The 27,593-nt window shown below is 45.9% G+C and overlaps 7 protein-coding genes across 10 annotated transcripts; 4 read left to right on the top strand and 3 right to left on the bottom strand.

Annotated features, from left to right (window-relative positions):
* Nucleotides 1–400: 400 nt before the first annotated feature.
* On the bottom strand, nt 401–3,794 carry LOC100827238 (pectin acetylesterase 7). The gene is made up of 13 exons (XM_003580379.4): nt 3,633–3,794; nt 3,396–3,541; nt 3,236–3,318; nt 2,994–3,120; nt 2,816–2,895; nt 2,645–2,731; nt 2,235–2,359; nt 1,999–2,059; nt 1,679–1,732; nt 1,514–1,591; nt 1,264–1,369; nt 991–1,136; nt 401–764 (listed from the first exon to the last, which is right to left on the bottom strand). The coding sequence occupies exons 2-13, from the start codon at nt 3,514–3,516 to the stop codon at nt 657–659; spliced, it is 1,176 nt and encodes a 391-aa protein (XP_003580427.1). The 5' UTR covers nt 3,517–3,541; nt 3,633–3,794; the 3' UTR covers nt 401–656.
* Nucleotides 3,795–5,914: 2,120 nt separating this feature from the next.
* LOC100844045 (maltose excess protein 1-like, chloroplastic) lies at nt 5,915–9,956 on the top strand. Its single transcript, XM_003581571.4, has 9 exons — nt 5,915–6,262; nt 6,379–6,534; nt 6,623–6,913; nt 7,043–7,132; nt 7,808–7,909; nt 8,008–8,126; nt 8,906–8,968; nt 9,076–9,137; nt 9,468–9,956. Exons 1-9 carry the CDS (start codon nt 5,966–5,968, stop codon nt 9,548–9,550), a joined length of 1,263 nt encoding a protein of 420 aa, XP_003581619.2. The 5' UTR covers nt 5,915–5,965; the 3' UTR covers nt 9,551–9,956.
* Nucleotides 9,957–10,202: 246 nt separating this feature from the next.
* On the top strand, nt 10,203–13,270 carry LOC100845756 (trihelix transcription factor GT-3b). The gene is made up of 2 exons (XM_003580436.4): nt 10,203–10,735; nt 12,453–13,270. Exons 1-2 carry the CDS (start codon nt 10,478–10,480, stop codon nt 13,023–13,025), a joined length of 831 nt encoding a protein of 276 aa, XP_003580484.1. The 5' UTR covers nt 10,203–10,477; the 3' UTR covers nt 13,026–13,270.
* A 554-nt stretch (nt 13,271–13,824) lies between these two features.
* On the top strand, nt 13,825–16,425 carry LOC100821168 (putative peptidyl-tRNA hydrolase PTRHD1). 3 transcript variants are annotated; one of them, XR_001404833.2, is made up of 4 exons: nt 13,826–14,380; nt 14,897–15,040; nt 15,371–15,471; nt 16,097–16,425. XR_001404833.2 is itself a non-coding variant. In XM_024455903.1 (3 exons), exons 1-3 carry the CDS (start codon nt 14,009–14,011, stop codon nt 15,374–15,376), a joined length of 522 nt encoding a protein of 173 aa, XP_024311671.1. In that variant the 5' UTR covers nt 13,825–14,008; the 3' UTR covers nt 15,377–15,462. The 3 variants fall into 3 exon arrangements, 2 of the variants coding, with proteins under 2 accessions (XP_024311671.1, XP_014751481.1); XM_024455903.1 differs by lacking the exon at nt 16,097–16,425 and having other exon boundaries at nt 13,825–14,380; nt 15,371–15,462; XM_014895995.2 differs by lacking the exons at nt 15,371–15,471; nt 16,097–16,425 and having other exon boundaries at nt 13,834–14,380; nt 14,897–15,325.
* On the bottom strand, nt 16,096–19,423 carry LOC104581423 (maltose excess protein 1-like, chloroplastic). The gene is made up of 9 exons (XM_024456080.1): nt 19,343–19,423; nt 19,054–19,209; nt 18,663–18,953; nt 18,438–18,527; nt 17,666–17,767; nt 17,449–17,567; nt 16,726–16,788; nt 16,561–16,622; nt 16,096–16,234 (listed from the first exon to the last, which is right to left on the bottom strand). The coding sequence occupies exons 1-9, from the start codon at nt 19,421–19,423 to the stop codon at nt 16,152–16,154; spliced, it is 1,047 nt and encodes a 348-aa protein (XP_024311848.1). The 3' UTR covers nt 16,096–16,151.
* Nucleotides 19,424–22,083: 2,660 nt separating this feature from the next.
* LOC100844649 (putative peptidyl-tRNA hydrolase PTRHD1) lies at nt 22,084–23,649 on the top strand. Its single transcript, XM_024455904.1, is given in 3 exon segments — nt 22,084–22,409; nt 22,412–22,527; nt 23,150–23,649. Coding segments are annotated over 3 exon segments (438 nt in total). The 5' UTR covers nt 22,084–22,270; the 3' UTR covers nt 23,333–23,649.
* A 315-nt stretch (nt 23,650–23,964) lies between these two features.
* On the bottom strand, nt 23,965–27,432 carry LOC100834761 (plant intracellular Ras-group-related LRR protein 1). Of its 2 annotated transcripts, none has more exons than XM_010242072.3 (4): nt 27,042–27,432; nt 25,691–25,960; nt 25,049–25,218; nt 23,965–24,942 (listed from the first exon to the last, which is right to left on the bottom strand). In XM_010242072.3, the coding sequence occupies exons 2-4, from the start codon at nt 25,910–25,912 to the stop codon at nt 24,237–24,239; spliced, it is 1,098 nt and encodes a 365-aa protein (XP_010240374.1). In that variant the 5' UTR covers nt 25,913–25,960; nt 27,042–27,432; the 3' UTR covers nt 23,965–24,236. The 2 variants fall into 2 exon arrangements, with proteins under 2 accessions (XP_010240374.1, XP_003580452.1); XM_003580404.4 differs by having other exon boundaries at nt 27,150–27,431.
* Nucleotides 27,433–27,593: the final 161 nt, after the last annotated feature.

Genomic DNA, 27,593 nt, shown 5'->3' on the forward strand with positions numbered 1-27,593 from the left:
GATGGAGAGAGAAGATAGTGCTACTGCTGCCTCCCTTCAGTCCCTCCGTTCCTAAATACTTGTCGTGGTTGCATTAAAATCACGACAAGTATTTAGAAACAGAGTGAATAGCTGTTTAGACAACTTAACAATACATATGATAATAGTTTCACGAAACAACATTGTTCTCACTTTTTTAGTTGTTTGTTTGAAAGAATGGCTAACCACGTTTGCCGCGTGGTTCACTTTTTTAGTTGTGACTTGCGAAGTTGCGAGTTGCACAGTACCTTTTGTCGACACAATTTTCCTGTAAAAATTTCTGAAAACCAACATCCAATTGTTTTGCTGGCAGTGCGCGGGCCATGACGGTCACATTGAATTTCTTTCTTTTCATTTTGGAAAAACGCAAAAGCCTTGCATATACGGATGTAAAAGTTTTTTTTTCATTCAGTTGGGTATTCTCTCCCCTCGCGGTGATTAACTCTCAAAAAAAATATTTTCCTGTCAAACATACCACCAGCTGATCTCACTTATCTATGTTTATTATCCACAAACCCAGAAAGGACAAGTAGTCTCTGAATCACCTATTCTACCTACAAAACTATCGATGTGGTCTAATCCTTTATTGCTTATCTTACATAACAAAGCAGCATTTAACTGAGTCCTGGTACAATTGCTCAGTCTTCTTCACGGTTCTTGCAGGTTGGGTTGCAGGGATACGGGCAGTCAATCAACTGAGATACATGCCGGTTGTAGAACCAGTCCCCCACCGCTTTTCCAATTCTCTGCAAACAATATGGAACATATTATAAATAAGTAACCACGCGGAAAACGTGGTTAGCAATTCTCTCAAACAAACATATCAAAGATTATAAATAAGTTGAGACCGGGTTTCTGTTTTGCAAACATTCCTTCTTATGGAACTCGTTTCTTTAATATTAGTCCTGGCTTGATTGCTAAGAAACCGTTGAGCATGCAACACAAATGGGATAGTAATAGATTTGGACTTGCCATCTTTTGAATGGAAGGAGAACCTTCGCCAATCCATGTATCTTGGGCTCCAGATTGGCAGTGAGCAAAGCATGAGTCTATAAAAATGCCTAGAGAAGGAGACTGTCCCGGTTGAGGAAGAGCTGCCAAAAAGTCTTTCCTGAAATCTGCGCCATAAAATAAATAAAATGAAGCAAGTCAGATGAATGAAAAAAATTGCTCATCCATGAAATCATCACCCAACTGGCTGAAATTATGATTGTATGCAACAGTTGAAGTTTAAAAATCACTAACTTTGCAAGGTCACGAGTTGGCTGGAGGAGCAGCTCTTTATATCAAGCTTGCATTTGGCCCATGTCTTCTTTGGATCAGCCGCATTAGGCGCTAGGATGTTCCTGATCTGTAATGCAGGTGCCATCTTGTTACTCTTTCATCGCTGATATACATCTATATGAACTGAATCGATTCGACGTGACATGGAAGGATACATGCTGCAGAAGAAACACTAGCATTGAGTTGTGCTGGGAAAAGGTACGAAATTTACCTGCCATGTATCATATGCTGCATTAAGTATGAACAGCGGTGTGCGCAATGTCGGGATGACATACTGCGGGAAGAAGCACTGCATATATTGTTTTTCTCCTTTTATGTTAGTGCACATGGTATGATAGGAACGTTCCCTTCAATCCTGTAAGTGAATAAAACTGACCAATTCAGGTGATCGCTTCGATGTACATGAAGATGGCAGACTTTTAGCTGATCCCTGCAAGAGATTGAAAGGGTTTATTAGGCTTAAAGGAAAATGAAACTTGCGTGCAGTTTTCATAAATTATTCAGGTGATCAGTCAAGAAACTCATAATAGTGGAGAAAACTGGTGAGAACGAATGGTGCGTCAAATTTCAGATAGAACAACAACATAATAAAGCTTCCTTTGGTAGTGAGAACTGAACTATAAAGATGGGGTATTTGCAAGATTAAATATCAGATAATTAGGATCACGGATACTGCAAGGTCAGAAGACAACATACATGTAGGTTTACAATATCCTTGTAGGATTTTCTAACGTAATTGTTACCGGTGATATCTGTCCTGCAATGACAACAACAATGGTCATTTTGTAGAAAATCTGAATAACTAAAAACATGGTATAATGTTGTAGTTGTCAACTGTAGAAGTAATGAAAGATCCAACAGAAATACTCAAAACACGGATGAAAACTAGCACAGAGCACACTGGTTTAAAATACCAAGAGTACAGAGCTTACCCATCAAAAAAGTAACCAGCATCAGAAAAGCACTTGACCTTTGCCGATGCCGGAAGCAGGTCACTGAATCTGTCACAATGCAGTATTGCTGCTAGACCTCCAGCTGAACATCCAGAGAGAAGAGCCTGAAAAGATGCAATGCAATAGTTAATTTTCCAGAATTTGTAAGGTTCATGCAAGAAGATCGCGGGACGCAGATTAAGAATTTGCACACTGCTGCAGGTACAGTTTATGATCCTAATAGCTGAAATAAACTTCCGCTTACGTTTCCAGTAAACAAAAGTATTGTGATTTAAACCGTAACTGCATTCATTGGTGGTAATTTTCCCCCCCACCAAATCAGCACCATAATAAAACGTGAAAGTCATTGTTGTCGTCAATAGCTAACTGCCTATCAGTACTGAACTTACATTTTGTGCCTTGCTCATCCCCCTGTCAAGTAGATCTTGGATGATGGCTTGCCAAACTCTGTTCCCTCTGTAGTGCAGGTTTGTTGACTATACATTGCAAACATGAGGTCAGTCCCAATATGTTGCACATAAAGACGTACAATCCACATTCCAAAAGTCCAGAAAACTTACAGTTTCTACTGCCTCAACATCACCGGTAAACGACGAACCATCGCAGTATCTGACCTTCACTCTGTTCCAGTTGTAGAAATCTGCGATTTACCCAAGAGAATCAGTGCTACAGCCATGCGAAATTACAGAAGCAGATGATAAGGCACCACTACATTAATTAAAGGAGCAAACACCATACCAGGATTGAATTTGTCGCTGCCCCCTAATATCCCTGAAAACGAGAGTGGCTTCATGTATTTGGACGAGCCCCTGAAGTTGCCCTTCCGGATGGAGCACTCTTCGGAGGTCTTGCACCACCCTCCTCCCTTTCCAAACAGCACACACAAAAAGAAATTGTTTTCATCTCCAAAGAAAAATGCACTAGGGGTATTCAGACATGCAAAATAATATAATCTGAATTACAACATGATCAAAATTTACCTCCATGTGAACCACCCAGTTATTGGCGCCGGAGCCGGAGCCAGGGGAGAAGTGGTAAACCGGAGGGCTCCCATCCAGGCACACTGCAATGGCGCAAGGCGGTGAGATGAAATTTAACGTTAGATAACATGGCATTGCAGCAGTGGCACAATGTACGCACCTGCTCCTTTGGCCACTGCACTTTTCAGGAACACCATTTCCACGTCGCCCGCGGCAGCCACCGCCGCGAGACCCAGCACCAGCGTCGCCATCATCGCCGCCACCGCCGTCGGAGAAGCCATTGCGAGAGACCGGAACTTTCTCTTCCTAGTATCAAACATCGGGACAGCCAGAAGGAAGAGTTAGAGAAAGATGGTAAAGGAAGGAAACTGAAGCGCAAGAACTAGCGCATACATACTTGGGTGTGTGTTTGGAGAAGAAGAGAGCTAGTAGCGCAAGAACTGCGCGGCCTCAGGCTGGGGCAACTCGTCTTGTGACCGCAGCTGGGGGGCCGGGAGCGACATAAATAGCAGCAGGCTGTGGGAGGAAGAGAGCAATAAAGGAAGGCAGGGTGCCGACAATGGCGGTGGCATCAAGCAAGGTATATGGCCCATGGCTCTCCCAGTATAGGAATCTGCAGCTAGCCCTGGAGTTTACTGATCAAGTTTTGGCACTAGTAATGCACTGATGCCCATTTAATTTCTACCACTGCCACACACACATGATTCTGGGTTGCTCTGTCTGCGCCTGGCAAGGAAGGAGTACTGCAGAATTTTGGAATACCGTTGGTCACAAATAAGGAGGATTATCTTCCCATTTCCTATTTGTAACACATGTTTATGGAACGAAAACACTAGTTTACGTGGTGGGGATATATTTGTAACAAATGGCCGTTGTGTTCTAGTCTCATCTCTTGTCCGAAAAAGCGTCTCCATACCACCGACCTCTACCGGCGAGGCCATGGGTCCCCTCCGCTTCCGTCTGTCGATCCGACGGCGGGAGGGGATGATGACCCTAAATCTATGTTGTGGCTTGACAATTACGGAGTAGGTCTTCGGAGCTGCACTAATGATGGATATGGCAGAGCCATGCGGTGTAAGGTTTCCTGTACTCCTTAATCCTGGTCCATCTCGTCGTTGGCAACGATCTCGTCTTACGTCGTAGAGGAGGGCGATGGATCGTCTGGCCACTGCTCTTCTGGATTGATGGATTTGGTTATGTCTTTCTATTTTGGTGCTTCTCATCCGATCAGTGTGGATTGGGCAGTTTCGACATCATCGCAAAGTTTGTAGGTTCGGTTTCTCTGGACCTGTCTGTCAAGATCTAGAGTGGTCATCCAAATCTCTTTGTCATCTTCTTCATCAGGACGACAATCTGCTTTTGAAATCATTGTCGTCGGCATTTTCTGTCTTTGATCGGCGACTTCTCGGCTGCTACGTCAGCAATGCTTTTCTGGCTCCGTCATGGTTCGGAGGTCCAGATGTAGCGTCGAGTTTTGCTCATGGTGCGCCAGTGGTGAAGGATTCTTCTTAGTTGCGGTGAGTTCACCTTCAATAATACTACCTCTGTTTGGGTTTATAAGGGCCACACGGAATTTTATGCCAAACTTTGATCAAAAATTACATTGGTAATATGAGATATTACTGCACAAAAGATATATTGTTTGATTCGTATTGAATTTTTTTTTCAAATGGTATGATTTTTAATAATTGTTGGTCAAAGTGTGGCACGAACTTTTATAGAAACCTTATAAATCCAAACGGAAGGAAGGAGTAATAAATAGTGATAATCACTAGTGAAGGATTCGTAGAATCCTACAGGTTCAAGTGACACAGGCACTGGCTCTGTCCCCGTTGTCTCTCTCTAAAGACTTGTGAGTATTTTTTTTTCTTTAAAGATGATCATGAGTATGAAACTTTGACTTGTTAAAAAGGAAAAGGAAAAAGACTCGTCTCGCACCAAAGCTATTAAGCTAAGAGTATATGTAGCGGGTTATTTTTGAAAGCACCCTCGTCGTCGCCGACCCACAGCAACATGACACGAGCATCGCATCGCCATCACGGTTGCAATGGGTTCCGGCGCACGTGAAACGGCCAGCTGCTGGCTCGTGTCGTGTGGCGAGGTAGCATCCAAACGCCTCCCCTGTCATCATCTCATCTCCAGACTCCCGTACGCCAGCCACAAACACGCGTTGGATTGGATATTTACATCGCGCGTGAAAACCAAAAGAGGAGCATTACTGAGGTGAGGCACAAGAAAAAGGAAAAGAACAAAGAGCTGGCGATCAGCAGAGAGTACTGAATAGTGATACGTGTGCACTGCAAAGCTTTGTAGCCGTGCAGGCGATCCACAACACAGTTCACACGGCACAGCGCAAGTTTCGGAAACATGGTCGCGGACCTTGCGACGAGGGAACAATGGTCTATCTAAACCGGGCCAATTCGGCATAACGACAAATAGACAAACTGCCCCCCGTACCCGTAGGGGGCTCCCGATCACTATTCATCAGTAGGAAGATGCAACGATCGGAGTTCCTAAAGAAAAAAAGGAAAAGGAAAGAAGAAGCAACGGGCGAAAAATAGAATGGACGGCGGCGCGGAGCCCCGGGTCCATCGGATCGCGCGCGCGGGCCATCCGGCGGAAGCAAGGCGCGCGTCCCTCGGCCCTTCTTCCTCCTCCCCCCCTCCTTCTCCTCCTCCCGTCCTCACGTTCCCTTTCTACTACTCCACCCCCCGGCCTCGCCACCCCTCCATGAATCCACCCGCTCCCCTTCCCCGGACCCCGCCCATGTCGTCGCCGCCGGTGCCCTCCCTCCGCCTCCCGCTCCGCCCCTCCCTTCTGCCCCCGACCACCAAAACAACAAACACCCTCTCCCGCCGCGCCACACCCCCGGCTCGCTGCCTCCTCCTCGCGCCGCCCCGTGCTGTCCCGAAGCCGCTCGTCGCCATGTCGTCGTCCGCGTCCTCCTCCTTCCGCTCCCCGCTCCTCCACGCCTGCCGCCCCTGCGCGCTGCCCGAGACCTCTTCAACCCCCGAATTGACCCTCAAGGTTTGCTTCGCTTCGCTTCGGTTTCCACTTCTCCTTCTCCCTACATTGGCGGAAAATCGATCAATCCTAGCTTCGGTTTGCTGCTGCCTGACTGATGGTCGCGTTCGGTACGTTAGGACCCGAAGAAGTACGAGGACTGGGACTCCCTGACGGCCAGGTTCGCCGGCGGCGCCAACGTCCCCTTCCTCCTCCTCCAGCTCCCGCAGATCGTCCTCAACGCCCGCAACCTCATCGCCGGCAACAAGACCGCGCTCTTCGCCGTCCCCTGGCTCGTACGCCCCTCCCCCCCAAATCGCTCGCCACCTTAAATTCCACCCGTCTCAGTCTCTCTCTTATGCTCTGATTGGCTGCTCGCTTCAGGGGATGCTCACCGGGCTTCTCGGCAACCTGTCGCTCATGTCCTACTTCGCCAAGAAGAGGGAGACGGAGGCTGTCGTCGTGCAGTCTCTTGGATGCATCTCCACCTACGTTGTTATTGCCCAGCTTGCGATAGCGGAGTCCATGCCGCTGCCGCAGTTTATCGCCACTACAGCTGTCGTGGCCACCGGGCTCACCCTCAACTTCCTCAATTACATTCGCTGGCTCCCGGAAGGAGCCTGGATGCTATGGGAGGATTTCATGACAATCGGTGGCCTCGCCGTGCTCCCCCAGGTGACAATTGTTTTTGTGCTGTGCCATCGTGCAGATCCATCCCATGCTCCTGATATACCGTCCAATGTTGATGTTGAGTGTGATTTATGGCTCTCTCTCAGTCCTTCTCAATTGTGATTGAAAATGCAGGTCATGTGGTCAACATTTGTTCCCTTCATCCCCAATAGTGTCCTGCCTGGCATCATCTTTGGCTCTTTGGCTATTGTTGCTGTTGCGATGGTATGAGACACCCTCTTGCATAAATCAGTGCCTTCAAAGTTGCCTGTGTGTGTGTGTCTATGCTCTGGCACTATCTCCCATGGTAAACTAGAAAATGCATAAGTTCTAAGTTTTACTGTACTCAGTGGTAACTATGAACAATATTTTATCACTTGCATGATTCTAGCTTGAGCCCATACTAAGTTGTAGGTTTTAATGTAGTCCAACGGCTTTAAGAAAGACTTGCTGCAAAATAGTTGCGGAATAATAACGAAGTCAAGTTCCATATTATGATAGAGTTCTTATTACAGGTGTTTTAGATTCTTTTTAGTGTGGTAGGTTTGTTTCTCTTTTTAGCACAGTTCAAATTTGGTTGATGATTCTTTATTTAGTAAGTTTACTCTTATGTTTCGATATGTCATTATCAAAAGAGGGCCCAGGTGCTTCATAAGGAAATTTTGTCCAATAAGATTTCTAGTGCTTCTCAACATTCTAGGTATATAAGAATGACCATTGTATTTACTTTGCTTTATCCTTTCCATTGCTGTTCATATGCCTCTAATTTATAGTGTCCTTGCTGATTAAGCAATTCAAGACTAGAAGTAGCTTGTATTCTCAATTTCTCATGAATGTCCTCTTTTACTTCATTTGTCCTAGATTATGTTAGCTCTTGATTTTGTGTTACCTTAAATTCAGGCAAGAATGGGCAAGCTTTCCGAGGGAGCAACTAAATTTGTGCGGGCATTGTCTGGTTGGACTGCCACACTTCTATTCATGTGGATGCCAGTTGCACAGATGGTATTCAGACATTCACTCTTGTAGCATTTGAAACTTTAGAAATTATAATCACCTAACAGCAAGACATTTGCTTACAATCTGTGTGGTTGGTTGTGCAGTGGACAAACTACCTCAACCCAAGTAACATCGAAGGCCTGTCAGCTTTCACAATGTTGCTTGCAATGCTTGGAAATGGACTTATGCTTCCTCGTGCTGTATTTATCAGAGATCTGATGTGGTATTATATATTTAGCTTGCTTCTTATTAACATTGAGCACAACTGTATGATAATCTACAAAGAAGTTGATTTCTGATGCAAAGACTCAACTCTCGCAACCTGCTTTTCTACCTTGTCAACAGAAACATCAATATCTTCCCAATCAGGGCTTGTTCGTTTTCCTTGTAATCCCTTTGGGTTGAGAGGGATTGGGAGGGATTAAAGGGAAACTGAACTAAAATAGCTCTCAATCCCTGTCAATCCCCTATGCACATGGAAAAGAGACTTGCTTAGCCTGTATTTTAATCAGACATGGTATGGTAAACCTGATTAATAATAAAGTATGTTATGGACCAATCATTAGTGAAGTTAGATTTTTCTTCCTGTTATTGAGGTCATAAGACATTATAACTCCTAGAAAATGTCTACTCTAGACAAGAGACACGTTATTTATTTGTTGCGCCAGCCGGCAAGTAGTCAAGGTGAGATTATAGGGAAAGGTTACTAGCCTAAGCATTTTCGTGTATGAAGCTTTACTTACACCCTCCAGTAAGATATTTTAATTTACATCCTCAATTGCATCAGAGGCCATAACTTGGATATTTATTAATTTATTTCCTGAAACTGTGATTTGAAAGGCTATTGACATCTCATTCATAGAGATTGACTGTAGTTTCACTATAAGATAGGAAGTGTATTTCAGTTTGATATTTTCCTAGTCAACCAGATGCATTTTTATCTGTTGTGTCGCAGCTCTTACGTGGCCCCTTAATGTTTGTTCTTTTAATTAATCCATTTAGGTTCACTGGTTGTTTTTGGGCATCTCTCCTTCAGGGTTGGGGTAACCTGGCCTGCATGTACTGGTAAGTTTTAGCAGCAATGGCAGTCCTGACATATAATGAGCGCTCTGTATTACACCATTCCCTTCTACAAGACGGTTGGTTAACCCCTGAACTGTGTCTATTTCCAGTTTCAACACCATCAGCAGAGAATTTTTCTTCGCGACGACATTCGGACTTATTTCGTGGCTAGGTTTGATTTCTGCTCTATCTCTAATTGATTGTGTTTCTTTCTTAGCAGAAGTTTCAGTCGAAATATAAATGTTGTCACCCCGAGCATTTCTATGAATACTTAGAGTGGTAGCTCTTTGAAACCCTAGCCCTAGAAGTAGTGGTTTTGTGAAATTTATTCCTACTAATGTAAATATTGTCACCCCAATAATTTCTATGGAGAGCACACACATGATAATACATAACAGATTTGTTTTAAAGGAATACATAACATAGTAACTGTTTGATGAACTGCAACTCTTCAGGATTTATCTCCTAACGGAGATTCATGCAATGTCTTTTGTTTCCTCAGTTTTCACTATCTGGAGAGACACCGCTGCCTACGGCAACAGCTCACCCATGACTTCTGTGAAGGAGCTTGTTTTCGGAAAGTGATAACACAATAAGCAAGCACATGAAGCAGCTGACTGATCCGGGGTAGGAAGCTCGCCTACAATAATTTCCGGTGAATGTCAAGACATTGTGGTAGAATCTTGGTAAGCATAGAGGTGAATGAAAGAAACTCGCCGTGGCCGACAACTTATGGCCGTGGTGAGCCGAGAGTCCCCCCCAACCCGCAGAAAGCGCCATGAAAGTTCACATGGTAACAGAAGCTACCGTGCGGGCCGCCAGCTTGCGCATCCGGCAGAGAGGGTACAGTCTACAGTGTAGCAGATCTATCTATCTATTCGTTGTAAGAAAAAAGGAAGTCATTGTTTCTTTCTTATCTTGAATAAAGTTATCAGCTCATGCTGGTTTGCAAATATGCAATAATCAGAGGCTATCTATTCTTCTTATATTATGTCGAACAACTAGGTCTCGGTGACTTGTGCTGTTGCCCCTGATGTGGAGACACTCCGACTTGTATGGTTTAACTCTGGCCGAACCTAGGTCTCAATGAAATTTGGGACCGGGGGCTGTTGCCCCTATCATCTAAAAAAATATCTTCTGTTCTTGGGTATGGCGGGCCAGTGGGTGGGCGGCGGCGCCGGGCCCGGTCCAGTCAAGTCTAGCCTAACAAATCCTCAGACGACAATTAATAAAAAATCGTGGAAATAAGTTGCAGGTGGACGGACAGCTAGTGTGAACGCGAGAGCGAGCCCCTGTTCTTCTGAGCCGAGCGGCGTGTGAATGGGCAGAAAAGTAATGGCAGGCAGCTGCAGCAGCAGGCAGGAGGCTGCGGCGAGAAGAAAAGCGAGGCCAGAAGGTCGCGTCCCAGAGCAAGCAAGCGGGCAAATCAAAGCGAGAAAGGAGAGCCCGCACCGCCGCGCGTCACGGGCGTATCATCAGGGATCGCTGTAGCTACAGGGCGGAGGCGGCGGGATGATGGAGGCGGGCGTAGGAGGAGGAGGGTTTAGGGACGAGAGGGTGCCGCCGTGGGGCACGCAGGAGACGCGCGAGCTGATCGCGGCGCGCGGGGAGCTGGAGCGGGAGGCCGCTGCTGCTTCCGCCGGCGCCGCCGCGAGCCGTAGCGCCAAGACGCTCTGGGAGGCGGTGGCGGCCAGGCTCCGGGCGCGCGGGTACCGCCGCACCGCCGACCAGTGCAAGTGCAAGTGGAAGAACCTCGTCAACCGCTACAAGGTACAACACCCCTGCCGCTCCCTTGCACAATTTCAAACCCCAAGTTCCCAACCTCCTCGCTTCTCCCTTGGGGCGATGGTGGTAATAGCTAATGTTATCACGCTCATGGCAATCTGCAATGCATTGGTGGCTGGAGTACCATATTAATTTAGGCTCTGGGTCCCCGAATGGCCTCTTCTGTCTCAGCGGCTCCTTTTGCCGTGGTACAAGTATGCACTCTTTGCTGTTTAAATGGTAGTAGTGGAGTAGTAGCATTTCGATCAAGGGCATTGATGAACCTCTGTTCCGGTTGAACCAGTTGTTTATTCATTCAAGAAGTGTGGTTTTCTGAAAAAATTAACGCAATGTGTGGTTCCTTGAAATTTACTCTTCTAATTTTGGAAGGGAAGTTGAATCGTCTTCGGCCCTAGTCTTCTGTTAAACATAAGTGGTGCACGATAACACCTTAAACGACTAATGTCATGGTCTCATGGAGACTCTTGCTTTTGCTTTCCGATAATGGGAGCTTTACTGAACATATAAGTCATGGAGACTATTACGGTGAAATTTACTAGCATGACTGCGAAGTGGTGTGTTCAATTGGGCATCTTTAAGTGACAGCAGAGATGTCACAGATAGTTGGTGCTCAAATACATGTTGGTCTAACACAGTTTCCTGTAATGCTAATATGCAAGGCATTTTTTTACCATTTTCAACCAAAATACAGTCCCCACTTTCAATGTTGTCTTTACCATTACGCTCTAGGATAAGGAACGAGGCTTTTGTGAGTATAGCTGTGCCTAATTGGTAAGGACAAAATTGTATTCCACTCTGTTGTATTTGACTATGTGTGAAAAGCTGATCCAACATGACACAACTACTCCATATGAGACTAGGATAACTAAAGGAAGTATCAACAACAATGGATAATAACTCCTGATAGAAAAGGGAACACATGTCAGCCGAGGTGAACATGGTGTTGTAGGTGTAGAAAGTTCAGTGTAAAGGAAAGTCAATGTCGAATCACTCTGCTTTGAGTGTCGATAGCGAAGCTTGAATGGCAAACAATCCAGAAATGGAGGTCGAATAAATACGTTACTTTAATTTTCTACTATGGTATTGAATCGGTATGAGCACTTTGCAAGTCTTTGCATAAAAGGGTACTGACATTTTACTTGGCTTCACATTGCAATCAGAGTGGCTCAAAATGTGACATTTCTATGCTTTGCTTTAAATTAGGACAACCAAAGGTTGGACATCTCACCAAAAATGAGAATGAAGTTAAACCCTTGGGTAAAATTGGTTGTCATTTTGGATGATTTAATTATGGCAAAAACACGTCTACTGATCATAATAGCTAGCACGAGACTTGAAATTTATGGATATGCAAAGAGCATTGCAGAAGATAGACAGGTACTACATTTTAGCAGATCGGGTTTGATATTTCCATGTTAGGTTTATAGTGACTTTGCTGTTGGGTTTGTGGTGGGACCAATTTCAAGCTTTCAGGTAGAAATGTTGCTTTATAATCATGCGAATTCGGATCCTACAAAGCAGCACTTAATCTGTTTCGATATAGTATATATTTGTTGTGAAGACATTCCATTCCACCCTCTCGTTTTTCTGCACCTTTGTTGTGATAAGTTTGCTTTCTATATCAACTATTAGGATATATAGTACCTTCACTGTTTAGTTTAAGGGGACAATGGCTCATAATCGATGCATCCTTTTTCATCAGGGGAAAGAAACATCTAATCCGGAAAATGGTAGACAGTGTCCCTTCTTTGAAGAATTACATGCAGTCTTCACTGAACGTGCTAGAAATATGCAACGGGAACTCCTTCAGTCTGAATCAGGGGCTTCAGTTAAAATGAAACTAAAGCGAACCAGTGATGACCGGTCATCCGGGGAGTCTGATGATGAGGAAGATGAAGTTGAAGTAAGCGAGGATGAGAAACCCATGCGAAGCAGAAAGCGGAAGGCTGGTGATAAGGGGCAGCAATTACGACGAACAGTGGAAAATTCAAATACGGGCAGGTCAAGCATCCGTGACCTGTTGCATGATTTCCTGGTTCAACAACAACACATGGATATCCAGTGGCGTGAGGTGATGGAGCGACGTGCCCAGGAACGGCTCGTTTTCGAACAAGAATGGAGGCGGTCGATGCAGAAGCTGGAGCAGGAGAGGCTGATGTTGGAGCACTCATGGATGGAACGAGAGGAACAGCGGAGGATGAGAGAAGAAGCAAGAGCTCAGAAAAGGGATTCCCTCCTGACCACCCTACTGAACAAACTCTTACAAGATCTATAGAAGGTGAAGCTGCTTCACCAATGGATAGATAATGTAGTAGATAGCATTCTTACGATGTTTCATCGATTCTTTTTAGCTCTTGCACAATTTGTCCAAAAGAAAATGTTTCTTGTAGCATATTAGCAAGGGCTATTTCCAATTCTTTAGTGGTGTAATCTTGATGAACTATTTTACTAGGGATGTAACAGATGTCTGATAGGTGGTCTACTGATCTGGAACAATTGAATCACGATTCGCATAGCTTAGCTACAGGTATCGGACTACGGTATTGAGCCGCTGCTCAATACCACCTGACCAAGGAGTATATATATTTCCTACAGTACTACATCATTATAAATCTGCTTCTCCCTATCGATGCTGCCAGGAATCAGGACATGCTGCAAGGTACTGAGCTATGGCAAGAAATACAAATAAGAACAACTAGCTCACCACACAATATAGCATGTTATCTGTCTGTAAAATTCAAAATAGAAATCAATACATACATATGTCCGTCTACTGAAGGAGAGGATCCCGTGCAACCTTGAATGTTCATTCAAACTTCCAACACATGGAGCAGGCGTGGGATGATGCTTTGCAGCTTCAGCTGCGCAGGGACAATGGGCATCGAATTGCATGTCGACATGCTATGACCATAAACACCGATGAGCATTGTGGGTGTTTATGGTCCTAGCATGTCGAAACCTAAGTTAAAGAGTACCATGACCATCAGGCTGAACGATTTGACCAGACCCTTACACTTTGGGTTCCCTAAAGGTCCGCGCCCAGGTGACGGTGGCGCTGCTCCAGAGTCCAGACATTCTGCAGGTCGAATTTCTGGATCAATTTTCGGGTGGTCACCACGAACCACAATCTTGGTCTGGTTAAGGAAGAGAACATGGCGAATGGCGTGCACGGGGACTCCCAAAAGTGCAAATAAATCAGTGATGGGCTGAATGGCAAATTAAGGTTAAGAACTGGCCATTTAGGAAAATTTACTCATCATGTTGTCCCTCCTCCCCCTTCGCTTGCCGTCCCCCGCAGCCACCACGCTCCCAAGCGCCGCCTTGCTCCTCCTCCTCCCAGGTGTCACTAGGGTTCGTACCCTCCGCACCCCACCGCGAGCCAACATGAGCGCCGCCGCCGCCTCCACTACGGACGCAGCGGCGTCCTCCGCCGGCGTGGAAGCGGGGAAGGAGGCCGAGGACGTGGTTGTCCAGTACGTGGTGCTACGGCGCGACCTGGTGGAGGCGTGGCCGCTGGGGAGCGTGGTGGCGCAGGGGTGCCACGCCGCCGTGGCGGCCTTGTGGGTGCACCGCGACCACCCGGACACCGCCGCCTACTGCGCGCCCGAGAACCTCGACCGCATGCACAAGGCATGTTCGACCGTTTGCCTCGCACGAACTCGCGCTTCTTTACATTTTGTTCCTCATCTTCAGCATTTGCGTTGCGCATCTAAAATAGCTTTTGGATGATTGCATCATGCATTTTTGGAAAATAACATGTGTTTGCATTACGTTTTTTCCCACACCTGTCTGATTAGTTTCATGAAGCCATTCGTTCATTTGCACTGCGAAAGGGACTGTGGAGGCTTGGACATCACATGGTACATTGGTTTCTTGGTCTAATTAGGAGGTTCTATCTGTCACTTGATCACTTAAGCATAGAAACTACCAAAGACCTTAATGCCATGAACAATGTCCCAGTCTGTCCAGTCCAGAAAAGAAACTTAGAAACCCCAATTGAGATTTTATATCATGTTAGACACTCCCTGCACAAAGTGAGTGAGCAAAACGTTTCGAATTTCAGTATTCTTACCCTGCATACCATACTTGTCCCTGACCTGGGTAGCATTATTCCTTGTTTTGATCTGGAGAACTTTTTGTAAATAGGTGACATTGGAGGTGAAAGGCGAGACACAGCTGAAGAACCTAGCTGAGAAACTGGAAGCAGCTGGTGTCAGGCACAAGCTGTGGATAGAGCAGCCCGAGAACACTCCGACTTGCATAGCCACCGCACCCTGCCCAAAGTCACAGGTTGCTTCTTTCTTCAGGAAGCTAAAGCTTTGCAAATGACTGAAGCATATTCTCAATCCTTGGTTCTTCCCCCAATCTATGCGGATCATCAAACTTTACAAACGGTCCAGCTTTATTCTTGGTGCTGATTTTGGTATCGTGGTTTGTCTTCAGTAGCATTGGATTCAACACATTTTGCAGCTGTGTATTTTTTATACCTGCTTCTGTCTTGGATCAATCGATCGTTCTTGTTCCAGAAGTGGACATACTGGTTTCAAATAATAATCCGTAGAGAATGTTCATTTAGTCCTGGATCCACTGCTTCTCATGTATTGACGGATTGTGTTTCAGCTGTGAATATAATTGGGTTGCATAAAGTGATCACTGATCAGTCAGACACCTTCAGTCTTGGATGATTTTGGGCCATTTTTAGCCAGCATGAATGCATGAAGGTAACCTCCTCTATTTTGTTGATTGTGTCATACTCAAACGTTACAATGGGAACATGTCAATTTGGATGTGAGTATGCTAATAACCCGAAAGCAATGGAGCATGTAGTATCGCTTCAAACTGAGGTTAAATTGTAGTAAATACTTATGCAACTAATTATATTATTCTTTCACTATATTTTTATGCTTGTGAATTTTATTTGATGCACTATGCGTGTATCGTATGTTGCACGCATATACATCGCTAGGCATGCCAAGTGTCTCGATAATAAAAAGCAACTTTAAAAAAATGAAATTTGGAAGACATGTTTAAATTTTACTAATGTGCGTGCATGTGCCACACTTACTAGTTCAAGATATAAGAAACAAAGACTTTCTTTTTCTTACAACGAATAGATAGATCATCTGCTACACCGTAGACTGTACCCCCTTGGCCGGATGCGCAATCTGGAGGCTCGCACGGTAGCTTCTGTCACCATTTGAACTTTCATGGTGCTTTCTGCGGGCTGGGGAGGACTCTCAGCTCACCACGGCCATAGGTTGTCGGCCACAACGAGTTTCTTTCATTCACCTGTATGCTTACCAAGATTTTACCACATATCTTGACAGTCACCGGAAATTACTGTAGGCGAGCTTCCTACCCCGGATCAGTCAGCTGCTTCAAGTGCTTGATTAATGTGTTATCACTTTCCGAAAACCAGCTCCTTCACAGAAGTCATGGGTGAGCTGTTGCCATAGGCAGCGGTGTCTCTCCAGAGAGTAAAAGCTGAGGAAACAAAAGACATGGCATGAATCGCCGTTAGGAGGTAAATTCTGAAGAGTTGCAGTTCATCAAACAATTCTGTTACTATTCCTTTTAAAACAAATCTGTTATGTATTATCATGCCAGTGCTCTCCATAGAAATGACTGGGGTCACAATATTTATATTAGGAGGAATAAATTTCACAAAACCACTACTTCTGGGCGAGGGTTTCAACGAGCTGCCACTCCAAGTATTCATAGAAATGCTTGGGGTAAAAACATTTATATTTCGACTGAAACTTCTGCTAAGTAAGAAAAGCAATCAATTAGAAATAGAGCAGAAAGCAAACCTAGCCACGAAATAAGTCCGGATGTCGTCGCGAAGAAAAATTCTCTGCTGATGGTGTTGAAACTGGAAATAGACACAGTTCAGGGGTTAACCGTCTTGTAGAAGGGAATGGTGTAATACAAAGCCCTCATTATATGTTAGGACTGTCATTGCTGCTAAAACGTACCAGTACATGCAGGCCAGGTTACCCCAACCCTGTAGGATAGATGCCCAAAAAGAACCAGTGAACCTAAATGGATTAAAAGAACCAACATTAAGCGGCCACGTAAGAGCTGCAACACAACAGATAAAGATGCATTTGGTTGACCGTGGGAAAACATCAAACTGAAATACACTTTCTATCTTACAGTGAAACTACAGTCAATCTCTATGAATGTGATGTCAATGGTCTTCAAATCACAGTTTCAGGAAACACATAAATAAATAGCCAAGTTATGGCCTCTGATGGAAATGAGGATGTAAACTAAAAGATCTTACCGGAGGGTTTAAGTAAAGCTTCATACACAGAAAATGCTTAGGATAGTAATCTTGCCCTATAATCCTATCTTGTCTACTTGCCGACTTCCGCAACAAATAAATCTGAGACACTTATTATGGATCGGAGGGAGTAACATGTATCTTGTCTACTGTAGACATTTTCTAGGAGTTATAATGTCTTAGGACCTCAATAACAGAAAGAAAAATCTAACTTCACTAGTGATTGCTCCATAAGATACTTATTAATCAGGTTTATCTGATTAAAATACAGGCTAAGCAAGTCTCTTTTCCATGACTCTTAAACCGGTTACAAGGTAGAAAAGCAGGTTGCGAGTTGAGGCTTCGCATGAGAAATCAACTTCTTTGTAGATTATCATACAGTTGTGCGCAATTAAGGTGTAATATATAATACCACATCAGATCTCTGATAAATACAGCACGAGGAAGCATAAGTCCATTTCCAAGCATCGAAAGCAACATTGTGCAAGCTGACAGCCCTTCGATGTTACTTGGGTTGAGGTAGTTTGTCCACTGCACAATCAACCACACAGATTGTAAGCGGATGTCTTGGTGTTAGGTGATTATAATTTGTAAAGTTTCAAATGCTACAAGAGTGAATGTCTGAATACCATCTGTGCAACTGGCATCCACATGAATAGAAGTGTGGCAGTCCAACCAGACAATGCCCGCACAAATTTAGTTCCTCCCTTGGAAAGCTTGTCCAAGCTTGTCTGAATTTAATGTAAAATAAAATCAAGAGCTAACATAATCTAGGAAAAATGTAGTAAAAGAGGACATTTATGATAAATTCAGAATACAAGCTACTTCTAGTCTTAAATTGCATAATCAGCATGGACACTATAAATTAGATGCATGTGAACAGAAACGGAAAGGATAAAGCAAAGTAAATACAATTGTCATTCTTATATACGTAGAATGTCAGGAAGCACTAGAATCTTATTGGACAAAATTTCCTTATGAAGCACCTGGGTCCTCTTTTGATAAGGACATACCGAAACATAAGAGCAAACTTACTAACTGAAAGAATCATCAATCAGATTTAAACTGTGCTAAAAAGAGACACAAACCTACCGCACTAAAAAAGAATCTAAAACACCTGTAATAAGAACTCTATCCTAATATGGAAATTGACGTTGTTTTTATTCCGCAACTATTTTGCAGGAAGTATTTCTTAAGGCCGTGGGGCTACATTACATCCTTAAATTTAGTATGGTCTACAACTTAGAACTTGTGTATTTTCTAGTTACCTCTCAGTACAGTAGAACTTAGAACTTGTGCATTTTCTAGTTTACCATGGTCCATGGAGATTGTGCCAGAGCATACACATACACACAGAGGCAACTTTGAAGGCACTGATTTATGCAAGAGGGTGTCTCATACCATCACAACAGCAACAGTAGCCAAAGAGCCAAAGATTATGCCAGGCAGGACGCTATTGGGGATGAAGGGAACAAATGTTGACCACATGACCTGCATTTCAATAATTCACCATTGAGAGGGACTGAGAAAGAGCCATAAATCACACTGATCATCAACATTGGACGGCACAGCAGGAGCATCAGATGGATCTGCTCTCGATGGCACAGCACAAAAAGCAACTGTCACCTGGGGTAGCACGGCAAGGCCACCAATTGTCATGAAATCCTCCCATAGCAGCCAGGCTCCTTCCGGGAGCCAGCGAATGTAATTGAGGAAGTTGAGGGTGAGCCCGGTGGCCACAACAGCCGTAGTGGCGATAAACTGCGGCAGCGGCATGGCCTCCGCTATGGCAAGCTGGGCAATAACAACGTAGGTGGAGATGCACCCCAGAGACTGCACGACGACAGCCTCCGTCTCCCTCTTCCTGGCGAAGTAGGACATGAGCGACAGGTTCCCGAGAAGACCAGTGAGCATCCCCTGAAGCGAGCAGCCAGCCAATGGCAATCAGAGGAGAGCATATATAAGAGAGACACTAAGACTGGAGGAATTTAAGGTGACGAGGGATTGAGAGGCGTACGAGCCAGGGGACGGCGAAGAGCGCAGTGTTGTTGCCGGCGATGAGGTTGCGGGCGTTGAGGACGATCTGCGGGAGCTGAAGGAGGAGGAAGGGGACATTGGCGCTGCCGGCGAAGCTGGCCGTCAGGGAGTCCCAGTCCTCGTGCTTCTTCGGGTCCTACGTACGTAAGGCAACGCGAGCAATCGAGCATCAGTCAGGGCAGGCAGCAGCTAATCAAGCTTTATTGATCGATGGACTTGCCGCCATCCAATGCGGAGACGGAGAAGTGGAAACCAAAAGCGAAGCAAACCTTGAGGGTCAATTCGGGGGCGGATGTCTCCGGCAGCGCGCAGGGGTGGAGGAGCGGGGAGCGGAAGGAGGACGACGGCATGGCGATGATCGAGTGGTTAAATCCAAGGTAAGCATGGCCTCGATCTTATTAATACAAGATGACATGTCATGCAACATGCATGTTACTCAACTCAACTAGTACTGTACTTCTATATACTATCACTCGTGGCAGTCTTTCTTTCCCGCTCTCGTCTTCTCGCGGTCCTCTTAACAATTCTGCACCAATCCCCCGAAAAAAAAAACAATTCTGCACCAAAAGATACCATGGCCGTCTACATCCTAGAGCATGCTTGATTTAACATGGGACATGCTCCACACAGGCTGTTGATCACTTCCTATTTTTGAAAACAAAGACTGCAGAGCATCCCATACTCAATGATAGCGCGGCTTCTGAACGTTGTGATGCTGGACTTGCGGTCCATCCAGCTCACGTCGCTGCCCAACTCCATCGGGTGCCTCTTCAAGCTCCGGGTCCTCAACGTCCCCGGCAACCTGCTCGAGTCCCTGCCGGCCACCAAGCTCTTGCACATGTTGTCCAGAAGAAAATGTTTGTTGTAGCATATTAGCTTTAAAGGGACATTTCTAATTCTTTAGTGGAGTAATCTTGATAAACTATTTTTATAGCAAAAGACCTCGTGCGTTGCTACGGAACAACGGAAAATTGTATCAAAACGTCAAATCAAATGTTGATGTGTTTCATGGGCACACATGTATATATAACAATTATAATATGTTTATATTCTAGGCTATACTTTCTCTTTTGCACATGTCTTATTTCTATATCTCGTGTAAAGAGAAAGTGACACATGCTCAACTCTTTTGCTCTCTACCTCCAAGTTATCACTGTTCTCACATACACCACACTTGAAAAGTCATGTGTGAGCTTTTTTAACTTTTTTGCTGAATTCATGAAGTGATTCTCAATATAATCATGAATAATGAAGAACATGTAGCAATGATAACGTTTATCACTTCCATCCGTCCAAGCCGTTCGACCTCTCGTGTGGTGATGATTTAAACAACAAGCATCGATATATTGATCAAGACAGCAAGCAGCAACAGCCATCATATAAAATAAGCGGCAGTATAAAGTAGCTTTCCTGCTCTCCTATTACTCCTACTCTCTATTTTATTTCTCAAATCACTTCTTCCAATTTCTCTCGCTCTCCCTCTGACTATCCTCTCCATCCATCTTGAGTGCAAACTCCTCCTCTCCCCGTCCCGATTCATCCCGCCACCGAACATTACACGGCCGCCCGCTTGTGCGCACCACCTCCGCCCATAGATTCCCGCTGCCCGTCTGCCTTCGCGCGCCGCCTGCTCCCACTTGCTGCCTGGTACAGGTGTGCGCCCTCTCATAGCCTTGTCCGCCTGTTCGCTGCGCCCGCGCGCCGCCCACACATCGCGTCCGGCCACTGGTCGCCGCGCGCCACTGTCCGTTGGGAGGGCCACCGGTGGCTCGCGCCGATGCGGTCCTTGCTGCCTTGCGCGAGGCCACCGCCATCCCGGCCTCAGGCTCATCCCATCGCCGTCCAAGTCCCGCGGGGAGCCACCGGCTCGTGTGCGCCGGTGGTCGGGGGCGCGTCGGAGCCACAGGTCCGCAGCCGTCTTCCGCACATGGACGCCGCCAACGCGCACGAGCTGGTGGAGACGACCAAGAGCGACGGCGGGCGCTGGCAAGATCCAGATCGAGTGGGGGTGAGATTCGTAGGATAGGAGGAGCGAGGAGGGCTTTGTTGTTGTTTTTTTCTTTTTGAGACGGTACGTGTTTTTTCTGCGCTTGAGGACCACGAGAGCCGGAATTAAAAGGCGCGTCGGGACCGCGACGACCGTACCATCACCGCCAACTCCAATTTAATATATTAGATTATGGGCGTAAGTATCAAGTGTCACATAGGTCTGGTCTACTGATCTGTTCCTATTTTTCGATAACCTTGGTCAGATTTTCTTAGCATACCGGAGGATAGCGAGAAAATGAACCGGTCGCATAGTTACGTTAAAATGGGAGAAATAGTCAAGTCTGTGGCTGTGAACGAGGCAGTTAGCAGGCTGCCATGGCGAGCAAGAGAGAGTGTCAGGTTGAAAATGGGAGCCCAAGAAAAATTGCCTACCGCTGACAAATGGTGCCTGTTCTACCACTCGACCGAGGAAACCGCCATTCACATTTGCATGCCTTGTGCTTATACTTTGGATCTTTGGAGGATGGTGGCTGATTGGATTGGCTGCCCGCTATGGAAGTTGGAACCCGGGGGCTTGGCCAACCTTCACATCAATCAGGCAATGATCATCAACCGCGCCAGGCTGCAAGGGAAGCAAATGGGCAAGGGGATCGCCTCGATCTCCCTGCTTGTTCTCTGGGAGATTTGGAAGAGAAGAAATCATCGAATTTTCCAAAACAAGTTTTGGTCCAAGAATTAAGTTCTCAACATAATCAAAGAGGAGGCTGCGACATGGAAGCAAGCAGGCGTTGGAATTGGCGACCTCTGCTCTGGACTAGATGATGTCCGATGATCATAATTTTTTCACCTTGCTTTCTAGTGTAGATCTTTTTTGTGGCCCCTCCTCTCTCGTGTTTTTTTGGCCGCTTCATGTGACCCTCTTTGGCAATAGATGGATTGTTGTATCTGTTTCGTAATAAAAAGAAAAGGCAGAAATAGTCTAAGTCCGTTGTATCTGTTTCGTAATAGAAAAATAACATAAACAGTGAAGTCTGTCGGACTGAATGTCAATTAGTAAGGTTTAAGGATAAACCCTTCACACCATATTGTCCCTCCTCCCCCTTCGCTTGCCGTCCCCCGCAGCCACCACGCTCCCAAGCGCCCCCTTCCTCTTCCTCCTCCCAGGTGTCACCAGGGTTCGTATCCTCCGCACCCCACGGCGAGCCGACATGAGCGCCGCCGCCTCCACTCCGGATGCAGCGGCGTCCTCTGCTTCCGCCGTCGGCGGCGGCGAGGAAGCGGGGAAGGAGGCCGAGGACGTGGTTGTCCAGTACGTGGTGCTGCGGCGCGACCTGGTGGACGCGTGGCCGCTGGGAGCGTGGTGGCGCAGGGGTGCCACGCCGCCGTGGCGGCCTTGTGGGTGCATCGTGACCACCCTGACACCGCCGCCTACTGCGCACCCGAGAACCTCGACCGCATGCACAAGGCATGTTCGACCGTTTGCCTCACCCGAACTCGCGCCTCCTTACATTGCTCCCTCGTCTTCAGCATTTGCGTTGCGCCTCGAAAAATAGCATTTGCATGATTGCATCGCGCATCCTTGCAAAAATAGCAGGTGTTTGCATTACGGTTTTTTTCCCACATTGGTTACCTGGCTGGTTAGTTTCATGAAGCCATTCCGTTCATCTGCACTGTGATAGGGACTGTGGAGACTTGGACATCACATGATACATCGGTTTCTTGGTCTAATTAGGAGGTTCTATCTGTCACTTGATCACTTGAGCATAGAAACTACCAAAGCCCTTAATGCCATGGACAACCGGCAGGACTGTGACGTCTCAGAAATTGGAAAATCTCTGACCCGTAGTAATTTCTGTACCAGAGAAGTTGCATATGATGTCATTAGATGGTCCCAGTCTGTCCAGTCCACACAAAAAAATTAGAAACCACAATTGAGACTATCATTTCGGTGCCTGATTTTGTTTGGCATGGGTACTCCCCAACACGAAGCGAGTGAGCAAAACGTTTCAATTTCAGTATTTTTACCCTGCAGAGTGACCTGGGTAGCATTATCCCTTGTTTTGATCTAGCGAACTTTTTGTAAACAGGTGACATTGGAGGTGAAAGGAGAAACACAGCTGAAGAACCTGGCTGAGAAACTGGAAGCAGCTGGTGTCCGGCACAAGTTGTGGATAGAGCAGCCCGAGAACATTCCGACTTGCATAGCCACAGCACCCTGCCCAAAGTCGCAGGTTGCTTCGTTCTTCCGGAAGCTAAAGCTTTGCAAATGACTGAAGCATATTTTCAATCCTTGTTTCTTCCCCAATCTATGAGGATCATCAAACTTTACAAACTGTGCAGCTTTATTCTTGGCCCTGGTTTTGGTATCTTGGTTTGGCTTTAGTAGCATTGGATTCGACACATTTTGCACCTGTGTATTATTTATACCTTCTTCTGTCTTGGATCGATTGATCGTTCTTGTTTCAGAAGTGGATATACTGGTATCGAAATAACAAAACATAGAGATTGTAATTTCAGTCCTGGATCCCCTGCTTGTCATGTACTGAAGGATTCTGTTTCAGCAATGAATATAATGGGGTTGCATAAAGTGATCAGTCAGACAACTTCAGTCTTGGATGATTTTCAGCCGTTTTTGGCGGGCATGAAGGTAACCTCCTCTATTGTGTTGATTGTTTGATACTCATAGGTTACAACGGGAACACATCAATTCAGCTATTTACGTAAGAAGGCTGGGCACCTCAGAATCCTTGTAGAGTAGAGAATTGAAAACTAATGATGCTTTTCATCACGCGAGTCATCAATAGTATTGGACTGTTGAGTTGTTATTTTACTATTCCAGTTTTGGTTGACCAAAGTGTGTAGGAACTACTCAAAACCTCGAACTTTCCGTTCATTCAACATGTAGACTACGCAAAAAAATTATAAAAATGTATTGTACATGGAGAATCATTTGTAGCAAGTAAACAAAACACAGCAGGAAATTAAAACCAACCTTTTTAGTTTCTATGTACATCAATGACCCTACTGTACTTCTTTACACATTACTGTATTTAATACCTCTTCAGAACATTTATGTACACATCAGCAGGAACGGCAGCGCCTTAATTATCCTACGAGCATTTCATCTGAAAATGCTTGAAGCAAGCAACTCACACTGATGGACCATCATCCGTACTAATGCTTGGGGGAATTCCTCCGTGGCGAGAAGAGCCGTCGTGGTGACAGCATGGAGAGAAACCCTGGTGATGCCACGCCGTGGAGTGAGCGATAATCCGACATCAACAGACCTTCCGAATTGTCATGGGCACTTTTTCGACCGGGTGTCATCCTCCCGGGCGTCATCCTCCCAGAGAAGGTGCTGTATTTAACCAGCTTGGGCACCCATCCTTTCTTCTTCTTGGCATTGACGCCAGTGCCGTTCATCCGGGAGCTGAGGTAGGCGCGCATGGCGTCGAGGCTCTGCTCGACGATGTCCATGGGCGGGCAGACAAGCGGGTTTCCGACAGCGCTGAACTTGGCGAGCTTGGTGAGGCAGCCCATGGAGTCCGGGAGCACGGAGATGGAGTTGTAGCTAACATCTAGCTCCCGGAGGGAGGTGAGTAGCCCCACGGCGTAGGGCAGCTCCCGCAGGAAGTGGAAGTTCTGGCTGACGTTGAGCACCTCGAGGTTGATGAGGTTCTCAAGGCCGTCCGGGAGTGCCCGGATGCAGTTCAGGCGAGCGTCGAGGGCACGCAGCGCCGTCATGTGGGAGGTGGAGAACGGGAGGCTGGCGAGCTTGTTGGAGTTGACGGAGAGCTTGCGGAGGCTGTGGAGCTCGAACCCCAGCGTGTCCGGCAGCCTCGTCAGCTGGTTGAAGTTGGCGTTCAGCTCCTCCAGCGCACTGCATCCATGCCAACATCTCACAAAGGTTATCACACGAATCCTCTACAGATGCTGTTCTTGTCAGATGAAATGGGAATGAATTTACGGCTGCGTTCGTGCCTTACCGGCATTCCTCGATGGTGGCTGGCAGGGATTCGAGCAGGTTGCCGGAGACGTTGAGGACCCGGAGCTTGGAGAGGCACCCGATGGAGTTTGGCAGCGACTTGAGCTGGTTGGACCGGACGTCCAACACCACAACGTTCAGAAGCCGGGCTATCACTGACTCTGGGATGCTCTGCAGTTTTTTAAAAATAGGACGTGATTATCAGAAAGATCAAGTATGCTCTAGGATGTAGACGCTATGGTATTTTTTGGTGCAGAGTTGCTAACAGCAACGCGAGAAGACAAGAGCGGGAAAGAAAGATTGCCACGGGTGATGGTATATAGTAGTGCTAGTTGAGTCGAGTACCCTCCAAAGTACAGAAAACAAAAACCACTTGAGTTGAGTAACATGCATGACATGCCTTCTTGTATTAATAATAGGCCATGCTTATCTTGGAGTTAACTTATCATACACAAAAAAATTGGGCAGCTGCCGTTTCGAAATATGTTCATACCAGTTATCCATTCAAAGAGAGGACAAAATAGCTAGTGGAGACAAAATGACAAGGAAATGTCTACTTGACATTAGAACAGAAGAAACTGCCGAAGAATTGATTTGAAGGAAATAAAAGATCGTTATAACACAGACAAGAAGAAAATCCTACCTCGAGGTTGTTGTTGGAGAGATCCAGAGTGGTGATGTGGCCGAGAGACATGGTTATGTGTGGCAGAGTGTCCATGGACATGCCACTCATGTCCAGCTTCTTCTCCTTCTGCTTCTCCTGGTCATGTTCTGCATGTTGTCCACCTCCTGCTCCTGCTCCAAACCCAACAACGTTGACATGCCCACCATGCCCATGCCTCCTCCTCTCTCCCAAGTCCCTCATGCTCTCCAGCTGGTTATACTACAAGCTAGCTTCTCCACCTTCTGAATCCTGATGTGTATATTTAAACAGCAAGAGATCAGATTGTGCCGTTGGTAACATCGATCAGTTGAGACTGAGAGGACTGAACTGAAAGCAGCCGTGTACTATAATTGACGCCGTTGTACGTCCAACAGTACGCAACTAACTAAAAGATTGAGACATGAGGGAGAGACCCATATTAACAAGGGAACACAGGACGACCAGCATTAATTGCATGTTGTAGTCAGAAACATTAACACGCTGTGCCCAGTCATGGAAGATCGAAAAAATATTATTTTTTTTGGTTGATGTGGCTTAAGAAGAGGGAAAGAGGGTCGTTGGTGGGAGATTAGTAGTAGCAAAAGTGGTACAGTAGTGCTGATAGAAAAAGGGCTTCTGTGAACTGTAGTTATCTATTTTCTCTAGGCTCCAGGCAATTCAAAGCTGCATGGAACGAGATGAACACCATGCGTTCTTGCTTGTGAGTAGGTCAAGAACAAGGAAAATGGAAAGGGACACATAATAATTCACCCCACATATCACCAAAGGGAAGCGTTGAAACCAATATGTTGTAGAATTGAACAACCAGCTAGCAGCTACGGAGTAATTAACAACGAAGAACACCCAAATTGCTACCAAGATACTTAACCATATAAAACCATTTATATTTCTTTCTGTTTGTTTTTTGAACCAGAGTTCCAGAACCTAACTAGGGGAGTAGCTAGCTAGTAAAACAAGAAAATGCATGCATGGCAATTGTCTACAAAATTAGCGTAGAGAAAAGTACAGAAAGAAGAAGAAAAAACACAAGCACTAGAAGTGCGCTTGGCTTGGCTTAACATGCCCAAATAATTAAAGGTAGCAACGAGCAACAAATTCCCTGTAAGAGTTTTTCTACCACAAGAAGAGATGGAGATCCTTTTCCCAAGAAGAAGAACAAGAAGATTATTAAGGAGGGAGGGAAGATATAACGAACAAGCAATAGTAGGCAAAAAAAGAAGTTGAAAAAAGAACAGCGCGGCCACTCGTGCATGCATGCCATTAGTAACCCATGAGGCTAGCGCGCTCGAGAGAGAAACTGAAGATGAAGTAGAAGAAAAGGAAGGCTTACTTGAGCAAGAACAGCTATCGCAGCCTTGCTCATATATGCATGCACGGCAAGCAAATTAACATGCATGCATGGGCGTCGTCGCAGAGAAGCAAAACAAGCTGCTCTAACCTCAAGGCGCCGGCCGGACAAGGTAGCTCGAGGCGGTCGAAGATGAAGAGCAGCTCAAGAAACAAGCTAGAGACGGCCGGTCGGGATGAAGGAAGGTAAGGAAGGAGCTTAATTATAGTATTAGCTGTTGTACTGACTCTGTTAGAACAAGCCAAAGTGGCCTTGATATATAAGCGGCAGCGCGGGCCGGGTAGCTAGAGAGAGACCGACGGCCGGGGAGGCAAGTCAGGCAACCGATCGAGAAGAGCTGACCCGGGGGCAGTATGCGTGTAAACCACTGGCCTGATTATCGACCTTGATTTTCTGATAAAAGAAAGCCTTCAACTGGGTTTAGTACTCGATCTGGGTCGTCTCGGCCGCCACGGTACGTCCGTACGTACCAGCCAGCTGCAGGGGGTCCACAGATAAAGCTTTAATTTTCTTTCAAGGGGGCGACAGATTTCT

The sequence above is a fragment of the Brachypodium distachyon genome, chromosome 5 (assembly GCF_000005505.3).
Source record: "Brachypodium distachyon strain Bd21 chromosome 5, Brachypodium_distachyon_v3.0, whole genome shotgun sequence".
In the NCBI taxonomy this organism is placed as follows: Eukaryota; Viridiplantae; Streptophyta; class Magnoliopsida; order Poales; family Poaceae; genus Brachypodium; species Brachypodium distachyon.

Bases quoted from the DNA above. Each gene is read 5' to 3' on its own strand.
- LOC104581423 (XM_024456080.1), bottom strand. From the start codon at position 19,423: ATGCCGTCGTCCTCCTTCCGCTCCCCGCTCCTCCACCCCTGCGCGCTG. The intron at 17,768-18,437 runs GTATGAGACACC...CATTAAATTCAG, and splicing joins CTACTGTTGCTGTTGTGATG to ACAAGCTTGGACAAGCTTTC. The intron at 17,568-17,665 runs GTATTCAGACAT...TTGATTGTGCAG, and splicing joins GGATGCCAGTTGCACAGATG to TGGACAAACTACCTCAACCC.
- LOC100821168 (XM_014895995.2), top strand. From the start codon at position 14,009: ATGTTGTCCCTCCTCCCCCTTCGCTTGCCGTCCCCCGCAGCCACCACG. The intron at 14,381-14,896 runs GCATGTTCGACC...TTTTGTAAATAG, and splicing joins ACCTCGACCGCATGCACAAG to GTGACATTGGAGGTGAAAGG.
- LOC100845756 (XM_003580436.4), top strand. From the start codon at position 10,478: ATGATGGAGGCGGGCGTAGGAGGAGGAGGGTTTAGGGACGAGAGGGTG. The intron at 10,736-12,452 runs GTACAACACCCC...CTTTTTCATCAG, and splicing joins ACCTCGTCAACCGCTACAAG to GGGAAAGAAACATCTAATCC.
- LOC100844045 (XM_003581571.4), top strand. From the start codon at position 5,966: ATGAATCCACCCGCTCCCCTTCCCCGGACCCCGCCCATGTCGTCGCCG. The intron at 6,914-7,042 runs GTGACAATTGTT...TTGAAAATGCAG, and splicing joins GCCTCGCCGTGCTCCCCCAG to GTCATGTGGTCAACATTTGT. The intron at 8,127-8,905 runs GTATTATATATT...TAATCCATTTAG, and splicing joins TTTATCAGAGATCTGATGTG to GTTCACTGGTTGTTTTTGGG.
- LOC100834761 (XM_010242072.3), bottom strand. From the start codon at position 25,912: ATGAGGGACTTGGGAGAGAGGAGGAGGCATGGGCATGGTGGGCATGTC. The intron at 25,219-25,690 runs GTAGGATTTTCT...AAAAAACTGCAG, and splicing joins TCTCCAACAACAACCTCGAG to AGCATCCCAGAGTCAGTGAT. The intron at 24,943-25,048 runs GTAAGGCACGAA...GCATGGATGCAG, and splicing joins GCCACCATCGAGGAATGCCG to TGCGCTGGAGGAGCTGAACG.
- LOC100827238 (XM_003580379.4), bottom strand. From the start codon at position 3,516: ATGGCTTCTCCGACGGCGGTGGCGGCGATGATGGCGACGCTGGTGCTG. The intron at 3,319-3,395 runs GTGCGTACATTG...GCGCCATTGCAG, and splicing joins TGCAGTGGCCAAAGGAGCAG to TGTGCCTGGATGGGAGCCCT. The intron at 1,137-1,263 runs GTTAGTGATTTT...TTTATGGCGCAG, and splicing joins CCAACTCGTGACCTTGCAAA to ATTTCAGGAAAGACTTTTTG.